We start from the raw sequence: 26815 nt of genomic DNA, 5'->3' as shown, positions 1-26815 counted from the left end.
CCTTTATGATTTTGCACTCCTTCTTAGATTGGATCTGAGTGCAGAATTCAAAGAACACTAAATGAGACTCATCCTTGTGTTTTAAGAACTTTACCCATGTCCAGCGGCTATAATCATCTACGATGACTAATCCATATTTCTTCCCTCTGACAGATGCTGTATTGACTGGTCCAAACACATCAATGTACAGAAGTTCTAACGGCCTTGAGGAAGAGACAACATTCTTAGATTTGAATGCAGGTTTGGAGAAGTTGCCTTTCTGACATGCTTCACAAAGAGCATCTGATTTGTATTTCAGATTTGGGAGTCCTCTGACCAGATTTAGTTTGTTAATCTGAGAAATCTTTCTCAAACTAGCATGTCCTAATCTTATGTGCCAGACCCACTGCTCTTCAGAAACAGACATAAGACAAGTAACCTTCTGCTTCTCAAGATCAGAAAGATCAATCTTATAAATGTTGTTCTTTCTCTTGCCTGTAAATAGGATTGAGCCATCCTTCTGACTTACAGCCTTGCAAGACTTTTGATTGAAGATTATGTCATAACCATTGTCACTTAATTGACTTATTTACAATAGGTTATGCGATAATCCTTCTACAAGAAGTACATTAATTATGGAAGGAGAGTTACCAATACTTATGGTTCCAGAGCCAATAATCTTGCCCTTCTGATCTCCTCCAAACTTGACTTCTCCACCAGACTTAAGCACCAGGTCTTGGAACATAGACCTTCTTCCCGTCATGTGTCACGAGCACCCAGAGTCCAGGTACCATGACATTTTGTGCTTTGTCTTCTTTGCTGCTAAGGATATCTGCAACAGAAATTATCTTCTCCTTAGGTACCCACAATTTCTTGGGTCCTTTCTTGTTAGTTTTCCTCAAGTTCTGATTGAACTTGGGTTTGGCATTATAAGTAACAGGAGGAACAGCATGATATTCTTTAGGTTTGCCAGCATGATAATTTTTAGGTTGTGTCACATGCTTCTTGGTGTGTGTAGTGTGAAAACTTTGTGCATGTGAGGTGAGCTTGATATCATGTGAGTGGCCATATTTGAACTGATCATACAATGGCTTGTATGTGATTTTCAAATCATCAACAGGTTCAAATTTATGTGAGGTATCACCCTCATAGCCAAAACCAAACCTTTTGTTTCCAGACACACTATATATCATAGAAGCAAGATGACTTCTACCAATACTTCTAGATAGGAACTTTCTGAAGCTCGAGTCATATTCTTTCAGAATATGATTGAGGCTAGGAATGGATTTTTCTGATTCAGAAGGAGATCCAATATCTTTGGATAATTTTAAAACTTTTTCCTTCAGTTCAGAATTTTCCACTTCCAGCTTCTTAGTTTCAAATTCAAATTGCTTTTTCAGCTTTTTGTATTTGATACTAAGATGAGCCTTGAGTTCCAGAAGTTTTGTTAAATTGGAAACTAACTCTTCTCTAGATAGTTCAGAAAATACCTCCTCAGAATCTGATTCTGATGTAGATTCTGATCCATCATCTACTGTGGCCATCAGTGCAAGGTTTGCTTGCTTTCCTTCAGATGTGTGATTCTGATTCTGATTCAGAATCATCCCATGTTGCCATAAGACCTTTCTTCTTATGAAATTTTTTCTTGGAATTCTCCTTCTGAAGTTTTGGACATTCATTCTTGAAGTGTCCAGGCTCATTGCACTCATAGCAGACGACCTTTTTCTTGTCAGATCTTCTGCCACCAGAAGATTCTCCTCGTTCAAACTTCTTTGAACTTCTGAAGCTTTTGAACTTCCAATGCTTGCTCTTCCAGAGTTGGTTTATCCTTCTGGAGATCATGGACAGTTCATCTTCTTCTTCTTCTGATTCTGATTCTTCAGAATCTACTTCTTCAGCCTGAAAAGCGTTAGTGCATTTTTTAATATTAGATTTTAATGCAATAGACTTACCTTTCTTTTGAGGCTCATTTGCATCCAGCTCTATCTCATGGCTTCTCAATGCACTGATTAGCTCTTCCAAAGAAACCTCATTCAGATTCTTTGCAATCTTGAATGCAGTCACCATTGGACCCCATCTTCTGGGCAAGTTCTGATGATCTTCTTTGCATGATCAGCCTTGGTGTAGCCTTTGTCCAGAACTTTTAATCCAGCAGTTAGCGTTTGAAATCTTGAAAACATCTTCTCAATATTTTCATCATCCTCCATCTTGAAGGCTTCATATTTCTGGATTAGAGCAAGAGCTTTGGTCTCCTTGACTTGAGCATTTCCTTCATGGGTCATTTTCAATGACTCATATATATCATAGGCAGTTTCCCTGTTAGATATCTTCTCATACTCAGCATGAGAGATAGCATTCAAATAAACAGTCCTACATTTATGATGATTTTTGAAAAGCTTCTTTTGATCATCATTCATTTCTTGTCTTGTAAGCCTTACGCCAGTAGCGTTCACTGGATGTTTGTAACCATCCATCAGAAGATCCCATAAGTCACCATCTAGACCAAGGAAGTAACTTTCAAGTTTATCTTTCCAGTATTCAAAGTTTTCACCATCAAATACTGGTGGTCTAGTATAACCATTGTTACCATTTCCATTGTATTGCTCAGCTGAGCCAGATGTAGATGTAGATGAAGGTGGTGGAGTCTCAACCATCTTGACTTAGTGTTTTTCTCTTCCTGAATCTTTTCTAAACACGGTTAAGTGCTTGCACCTTAGAACCGGCACTCTGATGCCAATTGAAGGATAAAAAAACACTTAGAAATGGGGGGTTTGAATAAGTGTAGCTTTAAAACTTGTAAGATAAAAACAATTTGCACAATGAATTTTATCCTGGTTCGTTGTTAACTAAACTACTCCAGTCCACCCCCTTGGAGTGATTTACCTCACCTGAGGATTTAATCCACTAATCACACGAGATTACAATGGTTTTCCACTTAGCCAACTGCTAAGTCTTCTAGAGTCTACTGATCATAACCTGATCACTCTAGGAACAATCTTCTTAGATACCCTCTAAGACTTTCTAGAGTATACTGATCAAACAACCTGATCACTCTAGTTCTTACAACTTAATGTAAAAAAATTATTTTAAGAGTTACAATGCTTCTAATAAAGCTATTATCACAACTGTGATTTTCTCTTAAGTTTAAGCTTAAATCTCACTAAGATATTACAACAGCAATGTAGTGAGTTTGATGAAGTTTGAGAGCTTTTGAATTGAATAGAGTTTCAGCGTTTTTGCATAAAGTCTTGTATATAGAATTCGTAACTTAGCTTCTCATCAGAACTTCATATTTATAGGCGTTTGAGAAGATGACTGTTGGGAGCATTTAATGCTTTGCGTATTCCGTACAGCATTGCATTTAATGTTTCACTCTTTTGTCAACTACCTCGAGCCTTGTTTTTGCTGTGTCTACTGACATTGCCTTTAATAGCTTCTAACGTTCCTTTTGTCAGTCAGCGTAGCCTGCCAGTCTAGTACTTGCTTCTGATCTGATGTTTGTGTAAACAACGTTTGAATATCATCAGAGTCAAACAGCTTGGTGCAGAGCATCTTCTTGTCTTCTGACCTTGAAGTGCTTCTGAGCGTGATACCATGAGAACTTCAGTGCTTCTGCTTCTAATCTCAAGTTCTTCTGATGCTTCCATAGACCCATGTTCTGATTCTGCTTGACCATCTTCTGATGTCTTGCCAGACCATGTTCTGATGTTGCATGCTGAACCTTCTGAGTCAGTGCTTCTTGCGCTGATTTTGGGCATACTCTTTGTATAATTCCTGAAATGGAAATTGCATAGTATTAGAGTACCACATTATCTCATACAAATTTCATATGCTTGTTATCATCAAAACTGAGAATATTGATCAGAACAAATCTTGTTCTAACAAATTGAAATTGGGTTTTAAAGTGGGTGGTCTTGAAACATGTAGTGAATACATATGGAAATTGTAATGGAATTAAATAATGGCTTTTGGTGTGAATTGTATGGATTGTTTCATGTGAGTTTATGGTGAATTTGTATTGATTTTGGCATACTGTCATGAAACTGTGTTAGAGGTTTTTATGGTTTATGGATTTGTTTTGGTTTAAATGGTTCCATAGTGTAATGATATTGATGTAATGGTAATGATGGTTTGCACTTGAAATGTCTTTGTTCTACTACTAACTTCATATGAACATGTCCACGCCTTCCATCATGTTAACTCTTGGACTCAAAAGTAGAACTCCAAGTATTCAAAACAAACTTTATTCCCCAAATTGCATATCTCTTTTTGAAACGGCATTAATGGCATGATGATGTAATGAAACTTGAAGCCATGACACTTGGACTTTGTGAGAAACCTTTGTCCCTCGAGTAGTTAATTCAATCTCCTTCCATCTTTGCAAATTTGAGTAAAACCACCCAAGTGGAATGGTAACCAAAGATATAGATCAACATTAGTATAGTAAAAAAGTCAACCTCCCTTGGTTAGCTCTCACTATTAGTCAACAACTTTGCAAATAATCACCACGTGTCTTTTCCGTCAATATATCAATAACATCTCCAATTGAACCACTAGGCATTCTCAGCCATACTAAGACCACCAAGCGCCTAGGGAAATAAACCCTAAGTCAAGACATTCCATGTGAATAGAAACCCTCTGATCAAGTGCTTTTTCAAGGACTGAACCAATCATTATCTTCTGATCAAACATCAAGCATCCTTTTGAGGAAATAAAAAAGCTTGTGCCACACCTATGTAAGTCCCCAGTTTTCTCCATGATCCTTGATTCCATGCTTTTATATGTTTTATTTAATGAATGAATGCAAAGTCATGCAAATGCCCTAATGGAGTTATGCAAATGAAACGGGAAGTATAAGCCAGATAAAAGTAAAGGGGTGGGACAAATTTGGTGTATGACAAATAGGTGTTGGAATTCATTAACATTTTAGCAGAAATTTTGAAGATGGTGGTTTGGATGAAGAGGAATCTTGAAGAAATTTCGAAGGACTAAAGAAGAAGATGAAAAGTAACCCTAACATCATTTAGAAAACGCATGAAAGAAAAAATGAAGCCTACAACAATAATATAGGGATATGTTGAGTCACTGATGTAAGTAAAGCCTTATTGTCATGCCACATCACCAACGGTTAACGTTTTTTTTCTCACAGTCACAATTTAACGGGAAGAATTAAATTGGAAAGGATTAATATATAACATTTATTAGATAACGAACTCATGTAAAATCTGATTTAATTTAAAAGACTTCAATACTAATTAAACCTTTTATTTTTATAAGAAATGTCCCCTTGTAATTTAAACATTTCATTTAGAAAACGCATGAAAGAAAAAATGAAGCCTACAACAATAATATAGGAATATGTTGAGTCACTGATGTAAGTAAAGCCTTATTGTCATGCCACACCACCAACGGTTAACATTTTTTTCTCGCAGTCACAATTTAACGGGAAGAATTAAATTGGAAAGGATTAATATATAACATTTATTAGATAACGAATTCAAGTAAAATCTGATTTAATTTAAAAGACTTCAATACTAATTAAACCTTTTATTTTTATAAGAAATGTCCCCTTGTAATTTTTTTCTGCTTTGCTAGAGGTTAACTTCCAACAATGCCATATATTTTGTGAGGTAATTTACCTCACGGCAACTTCTCCTACCTACATCTCATATTTTTTTTGTAGTAGAAGTTATAAACAAAGAATAGACGATAACGAGTTTCGTCTTCCCTGAAAGCCAACTCACTTGCAGGGAGTTACGTTGAGCCAAAAACATCCTCTTCTTAGCAAACACATCACAAATAAGGCTTCTAACAAAAAAAACCCAAGACTTTTGGAATTAGCATCTCAAGTATAGTAGGAAACTAACCAAAACTAATCAAACCCCATTTGTTCGCCAAATGCATAACAGGGTTAATACCCATAATGCATCTCCTTTTTAAAAATGACGCTAGTAAAAAATGAATTCTATGAAACCAACAACCCTTTATACGATGCATTTGGTTGAAACTTACACTCTTAAAAGCCAATATTCTTGATTAAAAAAATAACATGATGAACCGTAAGAACAAAAACATTCCAGGAATATTACTCATCACAACAACATAATAAAGATGGAAATCTAAAATATCTTTGGCAAGTGGTAATGAAAGTCATACATTTTGTTATTAATTGTCCACCCTTGAAACATCCTACGAATAAATCATGCAAAGATTAGGAGCTTGGTTTCAATGTGTTTCCAACATCAATCACAAATCGATATTTCACATCTGCTTTAGCGAGACACTCCATTGCTGTGTTAACATAATCAATCGGAACAATCTCAATATCAGGTTTCACATCGTGTTTGGCAGAAAAATGAATCATTTCTTGAGTCTACTTTATCTCTCCAATATTACTCCCAGCTACTAATTTTCTCCTTTCAAACAATGTGAAATTTACACGGTGAGCAAAACTAGCATTTTATCCTCAGCCATCCTATCATACATGAAATGTTTTTCATATGCTTACCTCCAAGTAAAGCATATACAAGAAGCTCTAGAGGCTTTACTACTACACCAACTATTAAAACTTTTCCATGAGATTTCAATAAACCAATCAGTGGTAAGAGAGGATGATTTGATGAAACTGTGTCAATAATACCATCCAAACTACCCATTGCAGCCTACAAAATCATCTATAATATTAATATTAATTTTTTCGATTACACATTTCACAATTAACAAGTAACATATTGTATTGTACCTTCATTTGATTTGGGTTGTGGCTTATCAGAAATGTGTCAGCTCCTAAGTGTTCTATTGCTTCTTTTCTTTGTTAGGCGAAGTACTAATTACTGTGACATTAGCACCAAAAGCTTTGGCGAATTTCACAATCATATGACCAAGTCCACCAAGACCAACAACACCTATATTCATACCAGGCTTGTCTAGTCCAAAATATCTAAGAGGACTATACACTGGGATTCCAGCACAAAGGAGAGGAGCAGCAACCTCGAGAGATAAACTATCAAGAATGCGAATCGCAAAGTGTTCATCAACAACCATTGAGTCGGATTATCCTCCATGTGTGATGGTTCCATCATGATACTTGGCACTAGATGTGGCTGTAAATCGGGGGCAGTAACTCTCAAGACAATCTTCGCAATTTCGACATGATCGACATGAATCAACCATAAATCCCACACCTACTTTGTCTCCAACTTTGAACTTCTCTACTTTGCTTCCCACCTCAGTTACTAAACCTACAAGCTCATGCCTGTATTTATTAGATCAATTACAACCAAAATGAGAAATTATATGCTACCATTTTCCTAATTACAATGGTAATAAAAAAAGTTAAAATCATACCTGGGAACAAGTGGATAAATGGAATTGCCGGCTCAGTAGGGCATAGTAGGAACGAACCGAAAAAACCTTAGAGGAATCAAGCCGCCATTCCCAAGTATTCGCAATGTTGTGAATTCAATGTCAAGAACAGAGTGTAAAACAAGGGAAGAATAAAGAACAAGGAAGAAGAAGAACACAAGAATTGGTTATAACTGCTATTCTTTTACTTTCTCTTAGAACACAAGATTACAAGTTTACAAGAATAACAAATAACCTAATTTACCCTAAAATAGGATTTGCTGTGTACAATGATGAGAGACTAGTATGATATTTATAATAAAACCTAACATATTAACTAATGGGCTTTTTCCACAAGGCCCATTACACAAGCTAACTTAATAAACAAGCCAACTTAACAAATTAGGGTTTAAACACTAAAACCTAATTTAACATGCTAACAACCGTAGCATCTTCGACACCTGCATGCTAGCCCCATCTTCGACTACAGCATGCACACTTCGACACCAGTATGTGAACAACCTTCAACTTCATGCTTAATCCTGTCGAACTTTCGAACCAAGAAGCTACCCTTCGACCTTACTAGAGTTTGATCCAATATCTCACAAATCTATACCTTGGACCTAACTATACAACATCAAGGGAACAAACTAAATTTCTTCATGCAGCTTTATCAACTGCATACAGTGGAAAAACTTGCAACTTGATAATGTCTTGGTGATTATATCAGCAACATTGTCTTCAGTTGAAACCTTCAGCACTTGGACTTCTCCACGCTCGATTACTTCTCTGATGAAATGCAGCCTCACATCAATGTGCTTAGTTCGCTCATGATAGGCTGAATTCTTCGACAGGTGTATTGCACTTTGACTGTCACATTTAACAGTGATACCTCGACCTTGAAGTTTCATCTCCTTTGCAAAACCTTCAAGCCACAATGCTTCTTTCACAGCTTCAAATAAGGAAATATACTCCACTCCAGTGGTTGATAAAGCAACAACCTTCTGAAGTGTTGCTTTCCAACTAATTGTTGTGCCAAACATAATGAAAACATATCCAGAAATAGATTTTCTGGAATCCATACAACCTGCATAATCAGAGTCGACATATCCTCCGATTACTGCTTTACTATCTTCACCCAAGGTTCCACCATAAATTAGGACCCTATTCAGAGACCTATTTATGTACCTTAAAATCCACTGCAATCCTTGCCAGTGAGCCTTTCCAGGATTCGCCATATACCTGCGTACAAGACTTACTGCATATGCTATGTCGGGTCTAGTACAGACCATATCATACATCAAAGAACCAGTTATATTAGAATATGTGATGTTATTCATATAGGCTCTTTCGACATCAGTATGGGGACAGTGATCAATACTCAGCTTGAATTTAGGGTTTGTCGGAGTCACAACTGGCTTCGATTTCGACATACCAAACTTTTCGAAAATCTTTCGTTGATATGCCTCTTGAGATAAGCATAACTTCGACTTCTTTCTATCTCTTCGAATGTCAATTCCAAGAATCCTGGAAGCAGCTCCCAGATCCTTCATATCGAACTCCTTGTTGAGTTCAGCCTTCACCCTCATTACATCTTCGACATTGTTGCTTGCTATGAGAATATCATCCACATAAAGCAACAAAATAACAAATGAATTACCAGGTCTGAAGTAAACCCAGTGGTCGAACTGACTTCTAATGAAACTTATGTGTGCCATGAACTTGTCGAATCTCCTATTCCACTGTCGAGGAGATTGTTTCAGTCCATATAAAGATCTCTTTCGCTTGCACACATAATCTTCCTTCTCTTTTTCGACATATCCTTCAAGATGCCTCATCAGGATCGTTTCATCTAGATTACCATACAAGAACGCAGTCTTCACATCCATCTGTTCCAGTTCAAGGTCGAATTGTGCCACCATGGCAAGCAACATTCGAATGGACCTATGCTTCACAACAGGAGAAAACACATCATTGAAGTCGACCCCTTCTTTCTGAGTGAAACCCCTTGCGACCAACCTTGCCTTGTATCTTTTTTACGTCACTCCTTTGATTCCTTTCTTAACTTTGAAAATCCATTTACAACTGACTAACCTTGCCCTAGCAGGTTTCTTGATCAGTTCCCAAGTATGGTTATCATGAAGAGATTTCATCTCATCATCCATGGCCTTCAGTCATTCAGTCTTATTTCGACTCCTCATAAATTCCTTATAGTCTCTAAGTTCTTCGTCTAGAACCTCACTTGTAGAGATTAAGGCATAAGCTATCAGATCTGCATACCAAAATCTCTGAGGTGGCTTGATGACTCTTCTCGACCTATCTCTCGACAATAAATAGTCATCCACATTTTCCTCTTCCTCAGCATCTTCTGCTTCTTCTTCAACTTCATCAGGGATATGCAATTCAGCATCAACTTGCTGCACCTCAACAGGAATCTCTACCTGTTCCATCTCTTCTGCACTTCGACCATCATCATCATCAGTTTTCTTGAAATCCATCTCAGCTTCATTGAAAACTACATATCGACTGGTGATACACCTCCTGTAAACTGGATCTAGGCACCATAGCCTATAAGCTTTGACTCCTTCAGGGTATCCCATGAACATGCATTTCAGAACTCTAGGTTCGACCTTGTCTTGCCTAATGTGAGCACAGGCTACGCAACCAAATACTCTCAGTTTGTCGAGATCTGGTGGATGTCCCGACCAAACTTCTTCAGGTATCTTCATATCTAACGCTGTCGAAGGACATCTGTTTATCATATATGTTTCTGTCGAAACAACCTCAGCCCAAAACACCTTTTTTATTCTAGCACTAGTCAACATGCATTTGACTCTCTCCAAAATAGTTCGATTAAACCTTTCAGTCAAACCATTTTGCTGTGGAGTACCTGTAGTAGTTCTGTTCCTTGCAATACCAGAGGCAGCACAAAAACTCTCGAACGCCTCATTGCAAAATTCAAGGCCATTATCGGTTCTCAACCTCTTGACCTTTCTGCGAGTCTGATTTTTAACCAGAGTCTTCAAACTTTTGAAATTCTCAAAAGTTTCATCCTTAGTCTTCTGGATGAATACCCATAATTTTCTAGAATAATCATCTACTATAGATAGGAAATACCTTGCTCCAGAATGTGATGCACACCTTGCAGGTCCCCAAAGATCAGCATGGATGTAATCAAGGGATCCATGTGTTCTTTGTTTGCCTTTGTTGAACTTCACTCTGCAAGATTTTCCAAGTACACAGGGTTCACAAAATTTCAGCTTTTCGACTTTGTCTCCCCCAAGCAAGTTTTGTTTCCCTAATTTGACAAGACCCCTTTCACTGACATGGCCCAATATCATGTGCCAGATTTCTATCTTCGACAACGGTTTCGTGGATGCAACATTTGTCGAACCACTTACAACTTCAGCCTCTAGGATATACAAGCCTTGTTTCTTCACGCCTCTCAAGACTTCCTTCGACCCCTTCATGACTCTTAGGATACTTTTTTCTCAGAAAACATATCCTTTCTTGTCGAATTCACCAAGAGAATGTAGATTTCTCTTCAAATCAGGAACATACCATACTTCAGTCAACAACCTTATTGACTCATCATGGAGCTTGAATCTCATAACTCTAACACCTACAATCTTGCAAGCTTTGTTGTTTCCCAGCAGTACTGATCCACCATCTTGATCACATAATTCATCGAACAAGTCTTTGTTTGGAGTCATGTGCCAAGTGCAACCTGAATCCGTAATCCACTCCTTCCTAGAGTCACTGCTCGAAACCACAAGGACATCAGATGATTCAAAATCATCTTGAACACTGGTTGCATTGCCATTATCCTTACCTCCATGATCTTTCAGGTGTTCATGGCACACCTTTCTTATGTGACCCTCCTTCTTACAATGATATCATCAAATGCTAGATGCTTCGCCACTGTAAGACTTTGGCTGACTTTTGCCTTTCTTCTTGTCGAACTTACCATCTTTTCGCAAGAATTTTCCCTTAACGACCAAACCTTCACCAACAGTCGAAGGTTTATGCTCCTTTCATTCGTTCAAGTCCTTAGAATACAAGGCTGATTAAACTTCTTCAAAGGTCAGGGACTCCCTTCCATACATGAGAGTTTCTTTGAAGTGAGCATGTGATTGAGGCAAAGCACACAATAGTAACAGCGCTTGATCTTTTTCATCGATCTTCACATCAATATTTTCAAGATCAAGAATCAGCTTATTGAACATATCCAACTGCTCAGCTAACACTTTGTCTTCAATCATCTTGAATGAATACAAAGCTTGCTTCAGGTAGAATCGATTTACCAGCGATTTGGTCATATACAAACTTTCAAGTTTCACCCATAACCTTGATGTTGTTGTCTCCTTTGATACCTGTCTGAGAACCTTATCACCAAGGCTCAACAAAATTGCGCTGCGTACTTTCTCGATCATAGTCGTCTTCTCCGCTTCCGTTAATTCAACATTCACGGCTGCCTCTCCCTTCAATGCTTCCAAACAACCCTGCTGAACCAGTAGGGCTTTCATCTTCAAGCGCCACAGACCGAAATCATTCTCTCTGGTAAACTTTTCAATCTCATACTTTGTTGAAGGCATCTTCTCCATGCTCACCGCACCAATTTGTTGTGAATTCAATGTCAAGAATAGAGTATAAAACAAGGGAAGAATAAAGAACAAGGAAGAAGAAGAACACAAGAATTAGTTATAACTGCTATTATTTTACTTTCTCTTAGAACACAAGATTACAAGTTTACAAGAATAACAAATAACCTAATTTACCCTAAATTAGGATTTGCTGTGTACAATGATGAGAGACTAGTATTGTAACGCCCAGAAATTTGATTATTCTCTTAATTTAGATGTTTGGAGTGTTTATGGAATTTTTCGAGTTTTGGGACGATTTAGTCTGTATTAGTTCGGGATAGAGGATCGACAATTAATAGAGATTTTTAATATTTTTAGTATTAGAAATATTATTAGAGTGTCGAGTATTATTTTGGGAATATTCAGAGCAAATAAAATTAGACCGTAAAATATGAGGTGATAAGTAAATAGGGAGTTTTAATAAAATAAATTTTAATTGGGCTGAATGTTGTGTTGTCTGTGTGAATTAGTTGGCCCAAAGTGAAATTATTTGAATTATTAACAGAATATTAGATGTTATATAAGTAGTAGTAGTAGTGAAACAAATTAGGTTTTTACGTAGAAAAGAAAAGAAGAACAAAAGTTAGAGCACAAGGGTTTGGAAGAGAGGATACGAGAAGTGCAAGCCGAAACCAAAAATTAGGGACTCGATCGGATATTAGAGGTGATCTCCATATACAAGGTAAGGGTGGGGTTCGAATTATATAACCGGGAATATGATGATTAGTATGTGGGGATTAAATTGTATGAAATTGCTATGAAATTTGTGGTACTGTATTATTATTGTATCGGTAAGAATTTGTTGTGTCTTTAAAAAGAAAATCTATGTTGCTGTGTTGACTATATGTGGTATTAGTTTGAGTTGTAAAACTGTGAATGGGAGTCTGCCGATCGGCAAGGATGGTGGAGGGAGTTTGCCGACGGGCACACGGTACATTGTTGAGGGGCACAAAGGTTAAGTGCCGAGGGGCACATTAGTTAGGTGGGTGTCGAGTGGCACCATAATATGCTGATGATCATGGTAGCTAGAAAATATAATTCCTTTGGAAATTCAACGTGGACCTAGATTATTTTGTGAGTGGATTACTTAGAGATCATACTAATTACTATTGCTAGTGACAAATTAATGTGCACAGTATTCATGAATCGCACTATTTTAGAAGCTACTTTATTAATTAAAGATTATTATTATTATGACAATGATTAAAGGGATCACTTTTGATTTCTAAAATAATGGTGTGGTTTTCTTTTGATTCACGTGATAACCTTGGAGAATTATTAATAAGTTACCTTTGAGATTTAGTTGAATTAAAACATGATGTAATCTTTTGAGTGTCAATAGAACCTTGTTCAGTCTATATCATTTATAGGTTGTAGTCTTGGGAATTTAATAAGTTGCAGAACTAGTATATAAGTAACAGAGATATATATATATTGATGGTGTAGCTAATCTGGTAGTAGTAACTTAGTGAATTCATTATTTAACAGAGAACTATTGTTTAGTAAGTAAATAAATAAAAGAGATTTAATAAATCACAGAGATAATATACTAGTGTAGAGCTAGTGGCATTAGAAGAAACAGTATGATGAGTAGTAGAGCCATAGTAGTATTATTAGTAGTGTAGAAAATAAATATAGTACTGAATTAGTAGATTTAGCGGTAAATTTAGTTATTCGAAATTAATTGAAAATTGTAGAGGTAGTTATGATGAGTACGTTGTGTTGTTATTTTCTTTGTGATTTCTCAGCGATGTGTATATTATGGTTGATTTATGCGAAGTTGCAGGATGTTTCAGTGACGATGTATACCCTATTTATTGGTATAGCGACGATATAGGCTTATGCCTTTTTGTGACGATGATGTTGTTGTTGTATGTGTTTGTTGCATTCATATACATATGCATTTTTGGCGATGGCCTGGATTGGCAATTTAGTGACGAAGGCTTATGCCTTGATGCCTCGGTTTAACTGGCAATTAGCGATGGGGGCTGAAGCCTTGGGTACCACATACATGTGCATAGTGTGTCGCATTTGAGTCGTTGTGAAGTTAATGTTGTCATGAGTCGTTGTTGATATAAATTGTGTTGGTTTGAGTTGTGAAATAATTATTTTAATTAACGTGATAATTGTTGTTGCTGATGGTGGTTATAATTGTTATAGTAAATTGTTGCTAAAGTTGTTATTATAATTGTTGTTTGGAAGTGGTGATAATCGTATGATCTGATCTAATATATTAATTATCATACTTTTGTTTATATTTTTCGATATCTCACCCTTCTGAATGATGTTTCCCTTACCGTGGGAAACGGACAGGTACTCAAGATAGCGGTGGAAGTTTTGAAGTGATTTTCTGAAGTCTTTAGTTGCTGTTAGTCGAGTTGGTGTCTTGCTCTGATACGTAGCACTCGGGGGGATAAAACGATTGTTTTAATTGTTATTTCTTTTGCTGAATTTTATATTGTTTTGGTTTAAATTGTAACTTAAAGTTACCGTGCAAAGATGCTACGACTTGATTTGAATATTTATGAAGTTTGATGATTCCGCTGCGAGTTAATTATTTAATTTGAAACAAAGTGATTTTTGAATAATGATTTAATTGTCCGTTTTAAATTCCTATGCTATGTATCTATATGAAGGCAAATAAGCCGTAATTGTTTTTGAAATGACGAATATGTGATACCTCAAATGAACTTGTTTGGAATTTATACTCTGATTTTTAATTATAATTTTGGGTAGAATTTGGGGTGTTACATTAGTATGCTATTTATAATAAAACCTAACATACTAACTAATGGGCTTTTTCCACAAGGCCCATTACACAAGCTAACTTAATAAACAAGCCAACTTAACAGATTAGGGTTTAAACACTAAAACCTAATTTAACATGCTAACAACCCTAGCATCTTCGACACCTGCATGCTAGATCCATCTTCGACTACAGCATGCACACTTCGACACCAACATGTGAACAACCTTCGACTTCATGCTTAATCCCGTCGAACTATCGAACCAAAAAACTACCCTTCGACCATACTAGAGTTTGATCCAATATCTCACACGCAACATTACACTTTAGTTGATAAGGAGAAATTAAATTGTTTAGCGCAGCAAATGATTCCGAATCCATAAGCTCTCTATTCTCCCAACAGTTCTCAAAATTCTATAACCAATTTTAATCAAATATAAGTTTATGAGATATCTTCCAAAATCATTTCCAATATACAAGGCAAGACATATTCTCATTTTCCATTCCTTTTTTTTGTAACGTCAATTTGTTTATTTATAATAAATCCATTATAAATTAAAATTAATCTCAAATTTATTTGGCAATATAAGCACTGCTTAAACATCTCAATATTCTCTATATGTCGTATGACTCGTATCCTAGTCAAATATTATTTAAATTTTTTAATTTATAACTTATATGTTGTATCAAACCCGTTTAAACCTAGTACATGATTATTTCTAGGATTATTTTTGTCCTTTATAGTAAATGTTGTTTACTGAAGTGTGAACAAGACTCAATTTAACATACGTTTGTAATGTACAATGGTGAAAATTGCAGCGTCAGAGTTAGAAACATAGACCCTGAATATGTTGAGGGACATCAGCAGATATTCTTACTTGCATCTCAGGTCAGGTCAGCTAAAGTTGAGAAACAAGTTTCAAGTTTACTTATTTAAATATTTACTTTTTACTTTACTTTTATTGCTTTTAGGAATAGTTATATATACTAAACAAGCTTCTAGAGGAATCGATACCTATGAAATGTTTGAGACCCAAGTATCGATTTGTTCATGCCTTTTGGTCTCATGTTGTAGTATTTATATTGTATTGGTTATTAGTTTACATTATCTAATTGAGATATGGGTTGTTGAAGCATATTCTGAAGAGTTGTGGAGAGATATCAAGATAAGCCGGTGTTCATATTTGGGTGTCAAGCTGTAAGGTAAAAAGTTCTACTCTAAAGTTTCCTTTCCTACCTATGATATTACTATTTTGTCGGGTTAGTGTTAATGAATGAAATGTAATGCGTTTTAACAATAATATTTGAATTATTTTGGTACTGATTTGTTTTCACTATAATGTATGTAATGTAACTAATTTGGTATTGATAGAATTTGTTTGAAAGAATTTATAATCTGTTTTTATAATTCATTTTCGTTAACCCTTCAAGATAGTTGATAAAAACAACTTATAGTTTATTTTAGGAAAATGGAGGCAAACCCAAATGGTTATGTGAGTCAACTGAAGAATGAGCTTAAAGGAGCGCGACCTGGAGAATTTTTTGGATTCCATAAACCTAGCAGCATATATAAAGTACCACATCGAATTCGTCAAACTGATCCAGAAGCTTATACACCTCGAGTTATTTCTATTGGTCCTTTTCACAAGCCAAATGGTTCAAGTGGTGACAACGTTGTGCACCAAATGGAAAAACTCAAACTCATCTATCTCAGAGAATTTCTAGATAGAACTAAGCTCTCTCTGGATAATTTTGTTTTCCAATCTCAAGATAATGAGTCGTGGGAAAACAGAATCAGAAGTCGCTATGCAGGTTCTATTAGCCTTAACAGCGATGATTTCTTAAAAATCATTATAATTGATGCATGCTTCATAATTGAACATTTTCTTAGGGTTTATGATTGCGAAAAATGGATTGAATATGGTGACTCTATATTACAACATTCTTGGTTACTTAGTGACATTAAACGTGATTTAGCACTCCTTGAAAATCAGCTACCGTTTTTTGTTCTAGAAGATATATACAAATTAACTCGTCTACCTCATTCAGTGCTTACTATTTCTACTCACTATTTTCTACCAATAGACCCCAAAGTCCGTGACTTAACTTTTTCAAGAATGACGATTCCTCCATATAACTTTGTAGCTCTGGTAAGAACCATTTTGATTCCTATGTCGATAATGGATGTTGTAACAGAAGAAATGGGAGATGTATCTGAACATGTATACAGTGCGAGTCAATTATCAGAAGCAGGATTAGTATTTGAAGTAAGTGAAAGTAAACTTTTACTTGACATGAGTTATGATGATAAGGGTGTGTTGAAAATGCCATGTTTACATGTCGATCATACAACAGAGTCGTACATGAGGAATATAATAGCATATGAAGAATGTGATATTTCAAGTCTAAAACATCGTTTCGTTTCTCAGTACTTTATTATCTTGGATCAACTTATTAATACAGAAAAAGATGTGAGCATCTTGGTGGATAAGAAAATTATTGTGAATCGGCTGGGTGATGCTAATGAAGTGGCTACAATGGTTAACAATCTACGCAAAAATGTTACATTGCCTCGATTCTGTGAACGATTTAAGTTTATATGTAAAAGGTTAAATGATTTCTATGAAAACCCTATGAATAAGTATAAGGCTATATTTGTGCATGAGTACTTCAACACTCCATGGAAAATAGCATCAACTGTAGCTGCTGTATTCCTGCTTTTGCTTACTCTTATCCAGACTATATGTTCAATCCTCTCACTCTAATGGTACAACTAATATTGTGTAATTTTTTTTTAATGTAATGGAGAATTCAAAGTTGATAATAAATATTTTCTTTTGTTGGATTTCAGTTCTACGTTTTAATATATTGTTTGTTTTTTATATTGTGTGTATTTCTATTGTGTGTATTTCCATCTAAGAATTTTCTATATCCTGAAAACATCAAAGATAACAACAAACTTTAAATACAATTTTCAAATTCTCATTTTTCTACGTTTTTTACACACATGTTATGAAAACAATATAAATTTTAGCAATTAAAGTATTGAAAGTTTCTCAACTCACCCCATCTTTATCTTACACACCATGTAAAATTTCACATTTGTCCCTAGCTTCCCTAGATCTATATCCGGAAGCACCTTAAATTTTAAAAAAATTTGATTCCTTCCGTAGATGCATCTACGGAAAGGTAATAAACTAGTGTTTCTGAGATAAAAATACACATTAAAATATGTTAAAGGAAGCTTACGTAGATGCATCTACAGAAGGGTCTGATATAGTTTGAACCAGCATGATCACTCCACCATTGTTCCATTTCTCCAAACTCATCATACTACTCACCCTAAAAACCCTACATCATCAATACCTTATTTCACTCGAACACTCAAAGTTTTTGGTGCAACAAATCAAAGGGAGCAAGAAGAGTCTGAATTTCAGGTAAATAATCACTTTCAACCACTACATTCTTCACATTGTAAATGAATTTATCTGTAAAAAAGTTACGTTGCTTCCGTAGATCCATCTACGGAACGTGTTAAAGATGAACACTTCCGTAGATGCATCTACAGAATAGTCCCAGCAGTTTTTTCCCGGCATCTTGTAATTCTGTGTGATTTTTTAAAAATAGGTATGATGCACCCCGATAATATTTCAAGAGAATTATCTACTTTAGTCGATGTAGCTACGAGTATCGATGGGGTAGTCGCAAATGTGGTAGATGTCGGAGGTGACTTTCGTAGCAAGCAAGACTTTGATGATTGTGAAAGCATGCTAACATGGATTCGTAGGAACGCAACTAGTCTTGGTTTTGGTGTGGTGATAGGAAGATCGAATAATGGTACGGCAAGAAGAAACCCGTTTGTAACAATATTGTGTGAAAGAAGCGGAAAATACCATCCTCCTCTAAAGAATTTTAAAAGAGACGACATGGGCACTAAAAAATGCGAGTGTCCATTTAAAATCTGTTGTTACATGTTGGCTAGCACGAAGTGGAGATGCTCTGTTGTTTGTGGTTTTAACCATGATTTGTACGCAAAATTACAAGGTCATCTGGTGGCATGTCGGCTCAATCCGGTTGAGAAGGCAACTATTAAAGACATGTCCTTGAATTTTGTTCAACCGAAAAATATACTTGCGACATTGAAATTTCGGTGTAATATCAGTTAATCAATGAAATGTCTTTTATGTTTACAAATGCTTCTGTTTTTCTTCTGCTTTGGTTTTCTGGGTGTGGGTTTATTCCGTAGATGCATATACAGAAGGCTTTCGTAGGTGCATCTACGGAATAGAACAACGTTAAATAAAAAAAGAGTGCTTCCGGAGATCCATCTACGGAAGCACGGGGAAAAAATGGTCAATTCGATGGTGCGTAAGAGGGTCATGGGGTTGAGAGAGAAATTCTCAAAATATTTATAAAAAGAAAAAAAAAAACTACAGCAATTTCGCATGCAATATTAGTTTTCAGTTCAATACCAATTGTTCTTGAGAAAAAAAAATTGTTTTGAGTTGAGAAGAATTTAAAATTTTGGGATTAAATAGATTCGATTTTATATTTAGTTGTTAAATATTTCACTACGGCTGCTCTAGTCTCCGAAAAGTCTACATTATTCATTTGTGAGTTGAGATCAAAAAGAATTTATATATATATATATATATATATATATATATATATATATATATATATATATATATATAAGGCCGGCCTTAGGCCAGGGCAAGCAGGCCCACAGCCTAGGGCCTCATAAAAATGGGGGCCTCATATTAAATGAGTTTGAGCTTTAGAAACTATAAACTAAAATATCTATATAGTATATGTAATGCGCAACAAGTAACACAACTGCAATTGTAGCTCGGTGGCTGTGTGTTCTATGAGTTTAGCCACTAGGTGTCTGTTTGATCTTTGAACACATTTTAAAGCATTTTTTCATTTGATTTCAAATACTGCTACCTTGGTACAATTATATGTAATTTTATTTTTCAATTGTTTTAAAATTGAATCATGGGTAGTGTGCTAAACAACCATGGTCTTATTTAAAATTTATTAATATTAGTATTTTTTTAATATTAATATTATTTTAAACTAAATTATTATGATTAAATATATATATATATATATATATATATATATATATATATATATATATATATATATATATATATATATATATATATATATATATACACACACACACACACTAGCGTTCAGACGGGCACTCCCGTGTCTGCCCGCTTTTTTAATGTGCATAGCAGAGAAAAATAAATATGTGTACATCTTTTAAGGAGGTATTTCTGTTGTACGACACATTTAAAAAAATTAATAGTTAGACACAACATAAATGGCTTCGTTTAAAATTGTGTTATGAGCCCTATCTTTTTCCTAGATGACCTTAGGACACTAATTCAATAACACATATGTCTCTTCCGAAGTTTGAGTTATACGTTCTGCTAAAAATAATTCATATATAGACAGTATTAGTAGAAGTAAACATATTTAAGATATCATTGAATGTATGATCTATAAACATGCTAATAATATTATTACACTTTGAAAATGGGAAACAAACACATGCATTAAATTGTATTCAAAGACCGGTGCATACATTGCACAATTTATCGTGTGTAATCAATGACGCTCTTTATGAGGAAGGACGAACATGAAATCTTTATGGGAAGAATTATATTTTTCCCTGCAATTGATTTCCACATTAATGAGTAAAAATGTAAGACTTTCACATTATAATCTTTTAGAGAAAAAGATAGTGTAGTATTAATAGTAATTAGTGTAATATAATATTTTTCATACTTTGAAAATAGTCGAATTAATTCTTCATACACCCCTTTATCAATGAAGTCTTGAGTTTTAAAAAAACTACAAATACATCACGAAATATATGATCAACAAACAAATACATTTAAAACATATTACTCGTAAAGTATAATTTGGTATAGTATAAAATATAAATAATGTAATACCTGAAGAATAGAGATAGATTGTTTTAGTGTAGATTTGGTAGAACAACAACTCTTTTCTATGCTTTAATTACATGGATTCCTGCTAAAAAAAAGTTAAACAATTAACTTAAATAATATACATGGTTTTATATCCACAGATGAACCAATAAATAAACAATAAATCAATGTCTCCAATAATATGTTAGGGCTAAAAAGTTATAAATGAATAATATAAAAACCTCTCTATCCTTTGAGATAATATTTCTCTTTTCACCATTTTCCAAAGTTGTGTTTTATCTGTTATCACGGTGGAGCTCTAACCGAGAGAGTAAATTTGTAAATGTTTTATCTGTTTTAATAAGGATGATAAAAGTATTAGTGAAATGGTGATGAAAAATGCAACAAATAATTTTTTCACATTTACTTTGCATAAACATGTAAATACACCTTGTTGTCGGGTTTGTCGATGGAAGAAATAGTTAGTTCGTCCTTCCATGTGTTCCATTTATCTTTAAAGTGTCCCATCTAAAATTTAGTGCACAATAATAGTGAGACGAGCAATGACCCAATTGACATAATACAATGACATTAGAAAAATGTTTCGGTATAACACACTTTTGTATTGCAGTGAGGTTCAACATTGTTCTGTCTCAATTCCTTACATAATTGGAAGATTTCACTATATTTTAGCTTGCCTGTATACTAAATCAAAGGATAATTTTAGAGTTAGTCATTAGTAAAAAATACATAATATTCAATCGTATTTATTGTAACAAATATACGAATTAACGTGTAATGAATTTTTATATTGTAGTTAGTGAATACCTGCGGATGCGATAAAAGAATTTGTTTAAAGACTACATTTTTTGTATATTCACCATCTTCTCCCTGTAATTTTCCCTCCCTGATCAAAACTCTGGTCGTAGTCTGTGAGACACCTCAGGATAAAGCCACATATAATTGTCCATGACTGAAAACATGTCGTGGAAGATATATTCCAATATTTAGAATGGTTTGTCCTTGTGCTTTATTTATTGTAATTGCAAAACTTAGTCGCACAGGAAACTGCTTTCTACTTAGTACAAAATAAGACTGAACAATACACGCCGAAATCATTTATGCCTTAGTACCTTTCTTTACAACAGGAAGAACTTGACGAAAATCTCCCCCCATGATCATAACCTTTCCACCAAATGGAGCATTGTTGCTACAAATATCTTGAAATGATCGATTTAAGGCTTCTAAACAATTTTTGTTTATCATTGGGGCCTCATCCCAAATTATTGCAGCTGCCACTCTAATGAGGTTTGCAATATCTTTTTGCTTTTGAATACCACAGATGGAACCCGGTTGCATCTCGATAGGTATCTTAAATCGAGAGTGTGCAGTCCTACCATCGGGTAACAGTGTTGCAGCTATGCCATATGATGCAGTTGCCAAGACACTTTCTCCTCTATTTCATAAAGTTGCCATTAATGTTCGATAAAGGAATGTTTTACCTGTTTCGCCTGGGCCATCAACAAAAAATACCCCACTGTATTTTTGATCAATGACATTCATGATGGTTTTGAACGCAATCATCTAGTCATTATTTAATTTAGCAACAGATTCAATATCTTCATTTGGGATATCAACCACTAACTCCTCTTATATGACACCTGGGTTTAAATTCTCCTCTATTGTATCAGGGGATAATTATGGGAGATCATAATCTTCAATTTTTTTGCCATGTTGGCCTAAGAGTTCATTCAAATCCTTCAACAACATATCAGTCAAGACTGATTCCACACCATTGTTCATTGCTTGATAATCCTGTGTCATATGTGTAAAAAACTTCTAACATCAGTAGGTTCACAAAATATTAGAATCGTCACGAACAACATCCTTAAAGCATATGGAATTCGGAGATCCGCAGCCTCAACCAAACAATCACGAATACTATGATCAGTCTCCAAAAATCCTCGGTCCTCAGTTGACTTTTTAAATGTATTAAATGGAATGCCGTTATTTGTAAGAAGATATTCCCAACTGGTTGGACCTATGACATGAGATAACAATAATCGCAAGTAGAACTTATCCCCCTCCGAAGGTGATACTGTATAGATTCTTCCAATAACTTTTCTCGTTGATCGCCTGCGATGCCATTCCTTGCCCCTATTGTTCCAACAGTAGTGCTCTGGTATCTCTCTATACAGATAATTCCTTGCCTCCAGATCTCTATGATTTAGCGTAAAGAATTGTGTGAGCATTGTTTTGGAGTTGCGTTCATTATTTAAGACGTCTGCAATTCTTCGATGTTCATAAAAGCGCACTTGTTGGCGGTCAGGAAAGTAGATCTGTAGTCTTTCAACAGAAGGATATAATCGGTAAAGAGTGAATCGAAAAACTCTCCATATTTCCTCGTGAGCACAAATCCATCTCGCATCAAAATATTGCTGGACTTCGTCCATGTATGATCCTTTGTGAACCTCCATAGGCACACGATCAGGGCCCTTGTACACATATTTGAATAGATACTTGATACTTTTAATACTACTGCAAACCTCTACATTGATGTGACAGTCATATTTTAACAGTAACCAAGGTTTATAAGGAACCACCCATCTATTATCAATAGACCTATCTCTACCTATAGATATAGGTTCGTCAAACCTTTTCCTATACTCTAGATATGAGTCAGTGCCTTGACGTGTTTCATCGCAAAATTGTTTGGGATACCTTTTTTTACATTGGCCATCTTTCATACATGGAGATCTTTGATTGAGTACGCTACAATGTCCGTGGATCATATGTTTTACAACTGATAACACGATTTTATATCGTATATTTAGCTTAAAATCCATAGATATTTATAGCATTTTCCGTTTATTATGTTAATTTATTATGATATTACGCGAGTATTTGCTTTGTTTCAGGTTTTACACTCTTATTATGACTATTTGTGAAAAGGAGACGAAATGGAGCTAAAACGACCTCTATTTATGCCTAAATGATGAAGAATGGGTGCTGAAGTAAAAAGAGAGTGCAAATAAGGCCCAAGTCTGCTGAAAGAGACCCAAAGACCCAATGAAGCAATCCAGCCCACGAAGGAAAGCAGCCCAAACCATACAAGCAAGTGGAGACGCACGTCTCCACGTCTCAATGGACACGTCAGCAAAAGGGAGACGCACGTCTCCAGTCCCCTACATTCTCTCCAATTGAGACGCACGTCTCAAGTCTTCAACGAAGTCCCCAAAAAAGCGGAGACGCACGTCTCCAAGTCCAAGTCTGTTGGAAGCTCCTCTTTTCACGCAAAGCAACTTCAAAGCCTCGCCTATAAATAGAGCCAGCCACTTCACTTCAATCTGTCCGATTTCCTGCCAACGAAGTGCTGCCGAAATTGTACCGCGAACCGCTTTTCTTTATTCTGCTTTCATCCAACCGTTTATTTTCTCACAACGATTTCTACACTGGAAATTGTTGTGAACTTTTTATAGATCTAGCCTTACGTTAGATTTATCGCTTTTATTTCCTTGTTTTTATTTTCTGCCACTTAAATTCCGAAGAACGATCCAGCCAACCTGTGGTGGAAGTTCAGTACTTGAAGATCCAGTTACCATTTATTTAATTCAGGTTTTTATTTACCGTCTTATTCATATTTGTTTGCATGATATATTATATGCCATTTAATATGCTTATTATTATGAACCGAACCGATTTATGCATGTTTAATCGTATTAATATGTCTGGCTAAATTACTAAAGGTGTCGGTGTGTAAAGTAAGTTAACCGTAAGGATCCGAAATAAATTGGCTTAATTATGTTTTATTAATTATCACTTATTTTTGGTTTATATGTCTAATTTAATTAGTAAGTCTTAAAACCAATAGAGCGAAAGTTTGAGGGGTTAGGACGGTCAAAGGTTAAAATCAATAGAGCGAAAGTTTGAGATCTTTAACCAGATAGTAGACATAGGACATTAGTTTTAAGGATGGCGAAAGCGTATTAAAACTAATTGGAACTTATTTATTTTCAAAAATTGTTTTTACACTCGAGCGGGATGGCAAAAGCTTACGTTAGGGTTATTAGCTTGCTCCGAGTCAACAGAGCGAATGTTTGAGATTAGGAGATTTAAATAGATAACAACCTCGTAAAATAGGCATTTTATTAATTACATTGTTTCCAAAAAGCTCTTCTAAAATCTAATGGGATGGCGAAAGCGTACATTAGGATTAGGATAGTAGTCTGAATCAACAGAGCGAAAGTTTGAGACGAGGATTTTTAATCAATGGAATTAGTAAAGATTTTTAATTTAATTATGCAAAAGCCAATGGACCTTCGGATTACCTTTAGTTAAACGAAATACATACTGATACCTGTCTTTTATTATTATTCTTTATTTTCTCACAATCACTTTCCCTTAGGAACAATCGAAATTTTAGTACTCCTAGCTTTACATAGTAACCTTAGATAACGGTAGATCGATTCATAGTCCCTGTGGATTCGATATCTTTTAAAACTACACGACACGACTGTGCACTTGCAGTTATCAGATTTATAGACACGTAAAGTCGCGATCAAGTTTTTGGCGCCGTTGCCGGGGAGTATTTAAGTCGATATCGTAACTCACTGTTACACCGTAGAGACTAGGACAATTCTTCCCTTTCTTTCTGAACGATTGTATGCCAAATACTCGTTCACAAGGAGGAGATTTAATACAACGAATTAACGAGATCGAACGTTTCATTAACGTCAAACGTCGAGCTCGCAATCTTCCCGAAGTAGCAGAAATTCCGATTAATCAGGAATTGATTTTTACTGATCAAATTAATCAAATCACCCCGAAGTTAGAGATGGCTGCTATTCGTCCTCTTAGAGACTATGCCGCTCCTTCGCGCGCTGAACCGCATTCGAGTATCGCACCACCTGCGATTGAGGCAAACAATTTCGAACTCAAACCTTCGTTGGTCCAAGCTGTTCAACAGAATCAATTCTTTGGAAGCCCTGTAGACGACCCCAATCTCCATTTATCTGTGTTCGTGCAATACGCCGACACTATCAAAGCCAACAACGTTAGTTCCGAAGCTATTCGATTACGCCTTTTCCCTTTCTCCTTGAGAGATAGAGCGAGAGCGTGGCTTCAATCCCTGCCTTCCAATTCCATAACTACGTGGGACGAATTGAAGAGAGTATTCTTAGCTAGATACTTTCCGCCTAGCAAAACTGCTATGCTTAGAGGTCAAATCAACGGATTTACCCAGAAAGATAACGAATCACTCTTCGAAGCTTGGGAACGTTACAAGGACATGCTTAGAATATGCCCTCATCATGGACTCGAACCATGGCTGATCATCCATACTTTCTATGGTGGTCTCTTATATAACACTAAAATGACTATAGATGCCGCTGCTGGCGGAGCATTAATGGACAAACCCCATGATGAAGCATACAAACTCATAGAGAACATGGCACAAAACCATTACCAATGGGGTGGAGAACGAGCCGCTCTAGAGAAAGCCCAAACCAAAGGAGGAATGTACGAAATAAGTGGTATAGACCGCGTTAACGCTAAAGTAGACGCTCTAACTCAAAAGATCGAGAACTTAACCATCACTCCTTCAGCCACCGCTGCCGCTGTAACACCTAACTGCGAGATTTGTGGATTGACTGGACATGTAGTTGCTGAATGCCAACTGTTGACTGGAGTCCCATCTGATCAAGTAAATTACGCTCAAGGAAACCCTTATTCTAACACGTACAACCCTGGATGGAAAAACCATCCGAACTTTTCTTATAAGAACAACAATGCGTTGTACGCGCCTGGACAAGCACCTGCTGTACCACCTGGCTACCAAAAAGCGCCTGTAGCTGCTCAAAACACCCCTAGGAAGTCAAATCTAGAAATCATGATGGAGAACTTCATAGCTTCCCAACAACAAACCAATAAGGACTTCCTGAATCAAAACATCCACAATAGCGAGCAACTAAAACAACTATCGAACAAAGTAGATGCTTTAGCTACGCATAACAAAATGTTAGAAACTCAAATCTCACAAGTAGCTCAACAACAAGCACCTACTGCTGCCCCTGCTGGCACGTTTCCTGCTCAACCTCAACCCAATCCTAAAGGACATGCGAACGCGATAACACTACGAAGTGGAACGAATTACGATG

At 35.8% G+C, this 26815-nt stretch overlaps 1 protein-coding gene, 1 non-coding gene and 1 pseudogene across 3 annotated transcripts; 1 reads left to right on the top strand and 2 right to left on the bottom strand.

Annotated features, from left to right (window-relative positions):
- Positions 1-6065: 6065 nt before the first annotated feature.
- LOC131648917 (probable mannitol dehydrogenase) lies at positions 6066-8663 on the bottom strand (annotated as a pseudogene).
- Positions 8664-15830: 7167 nt separating this feature from the next.
- On the top strand, positions 15831-17516 carry LOC131646101 (UPF0481 protein At3g47200-like). 2 transcript variants are annotated; one of them, XM_058916253.1, is made up of 2 exons: positions 15831-15915; positions 16168-17516. In XM_058916253.1, exon 2 carries the CDS (start codon positions 16182-16184, stop codon positions 17475-17477), a length of 1296 nt encoding a protein of 431 aa, XP_058772236.1. In that variant the 5' UTR covers positions 15831-15915; positions 16168-16181; the 3' UTR covers positions 17478-17516. The 2 variants fall into 2 exon arrangements, with proteins under 2 accessions (XP_058772236.1, XP_058772237.1); XM_058916254.1 differs by having other exon boundaries at positions 15835-15915; positions 16178-17516.
- An 8353-nt stretch (positions 17517-25869) lies between these two features.
- LOC131654303 (small nucleolar RNA R71) lies at positions 25870-25976 on the bottom strand. Its single transcript, XR_009299344.1, has one exon. It is a non-coding gene; the product is annotated as a small nucleolar RNA R71 (small nucleolar RNA).
- Between the last annotated feature and the right edge of the window lie 839 nt (positions 25977-26815).

The sequence above is a fragment of the Vicia villosa genome, linkage group LG2 (genome assembly GCF_029867415.1).
Source record: "Vicia villosa cultivar HV-30 ecotype Madison, WI linkage group LG2, Vvil1.0, whole genome shotgun sequence".
NCBI classification, from domain to species: domain Eukaryota; kingdom Viridiplantae; phylum Streptophyta; class Magnoliopsida; order Fabales; family Fabaceae; genus Vicia; species Vicia villosa.
The sequence above is the reverse complement of the archived record's forward strand: the minus strand, read 5'-3'. Positions and strand labels throughout refer to the sequence as shown.

Coding starts and splice junctions, on each gene's coding strand:
- LOC131646101 (XM_058916253.1), top strand. CDS start 16,182: ATGGAGGCAAACCCAAATGGTTATGTGAGTCAACTGAAGAATGAGCTT.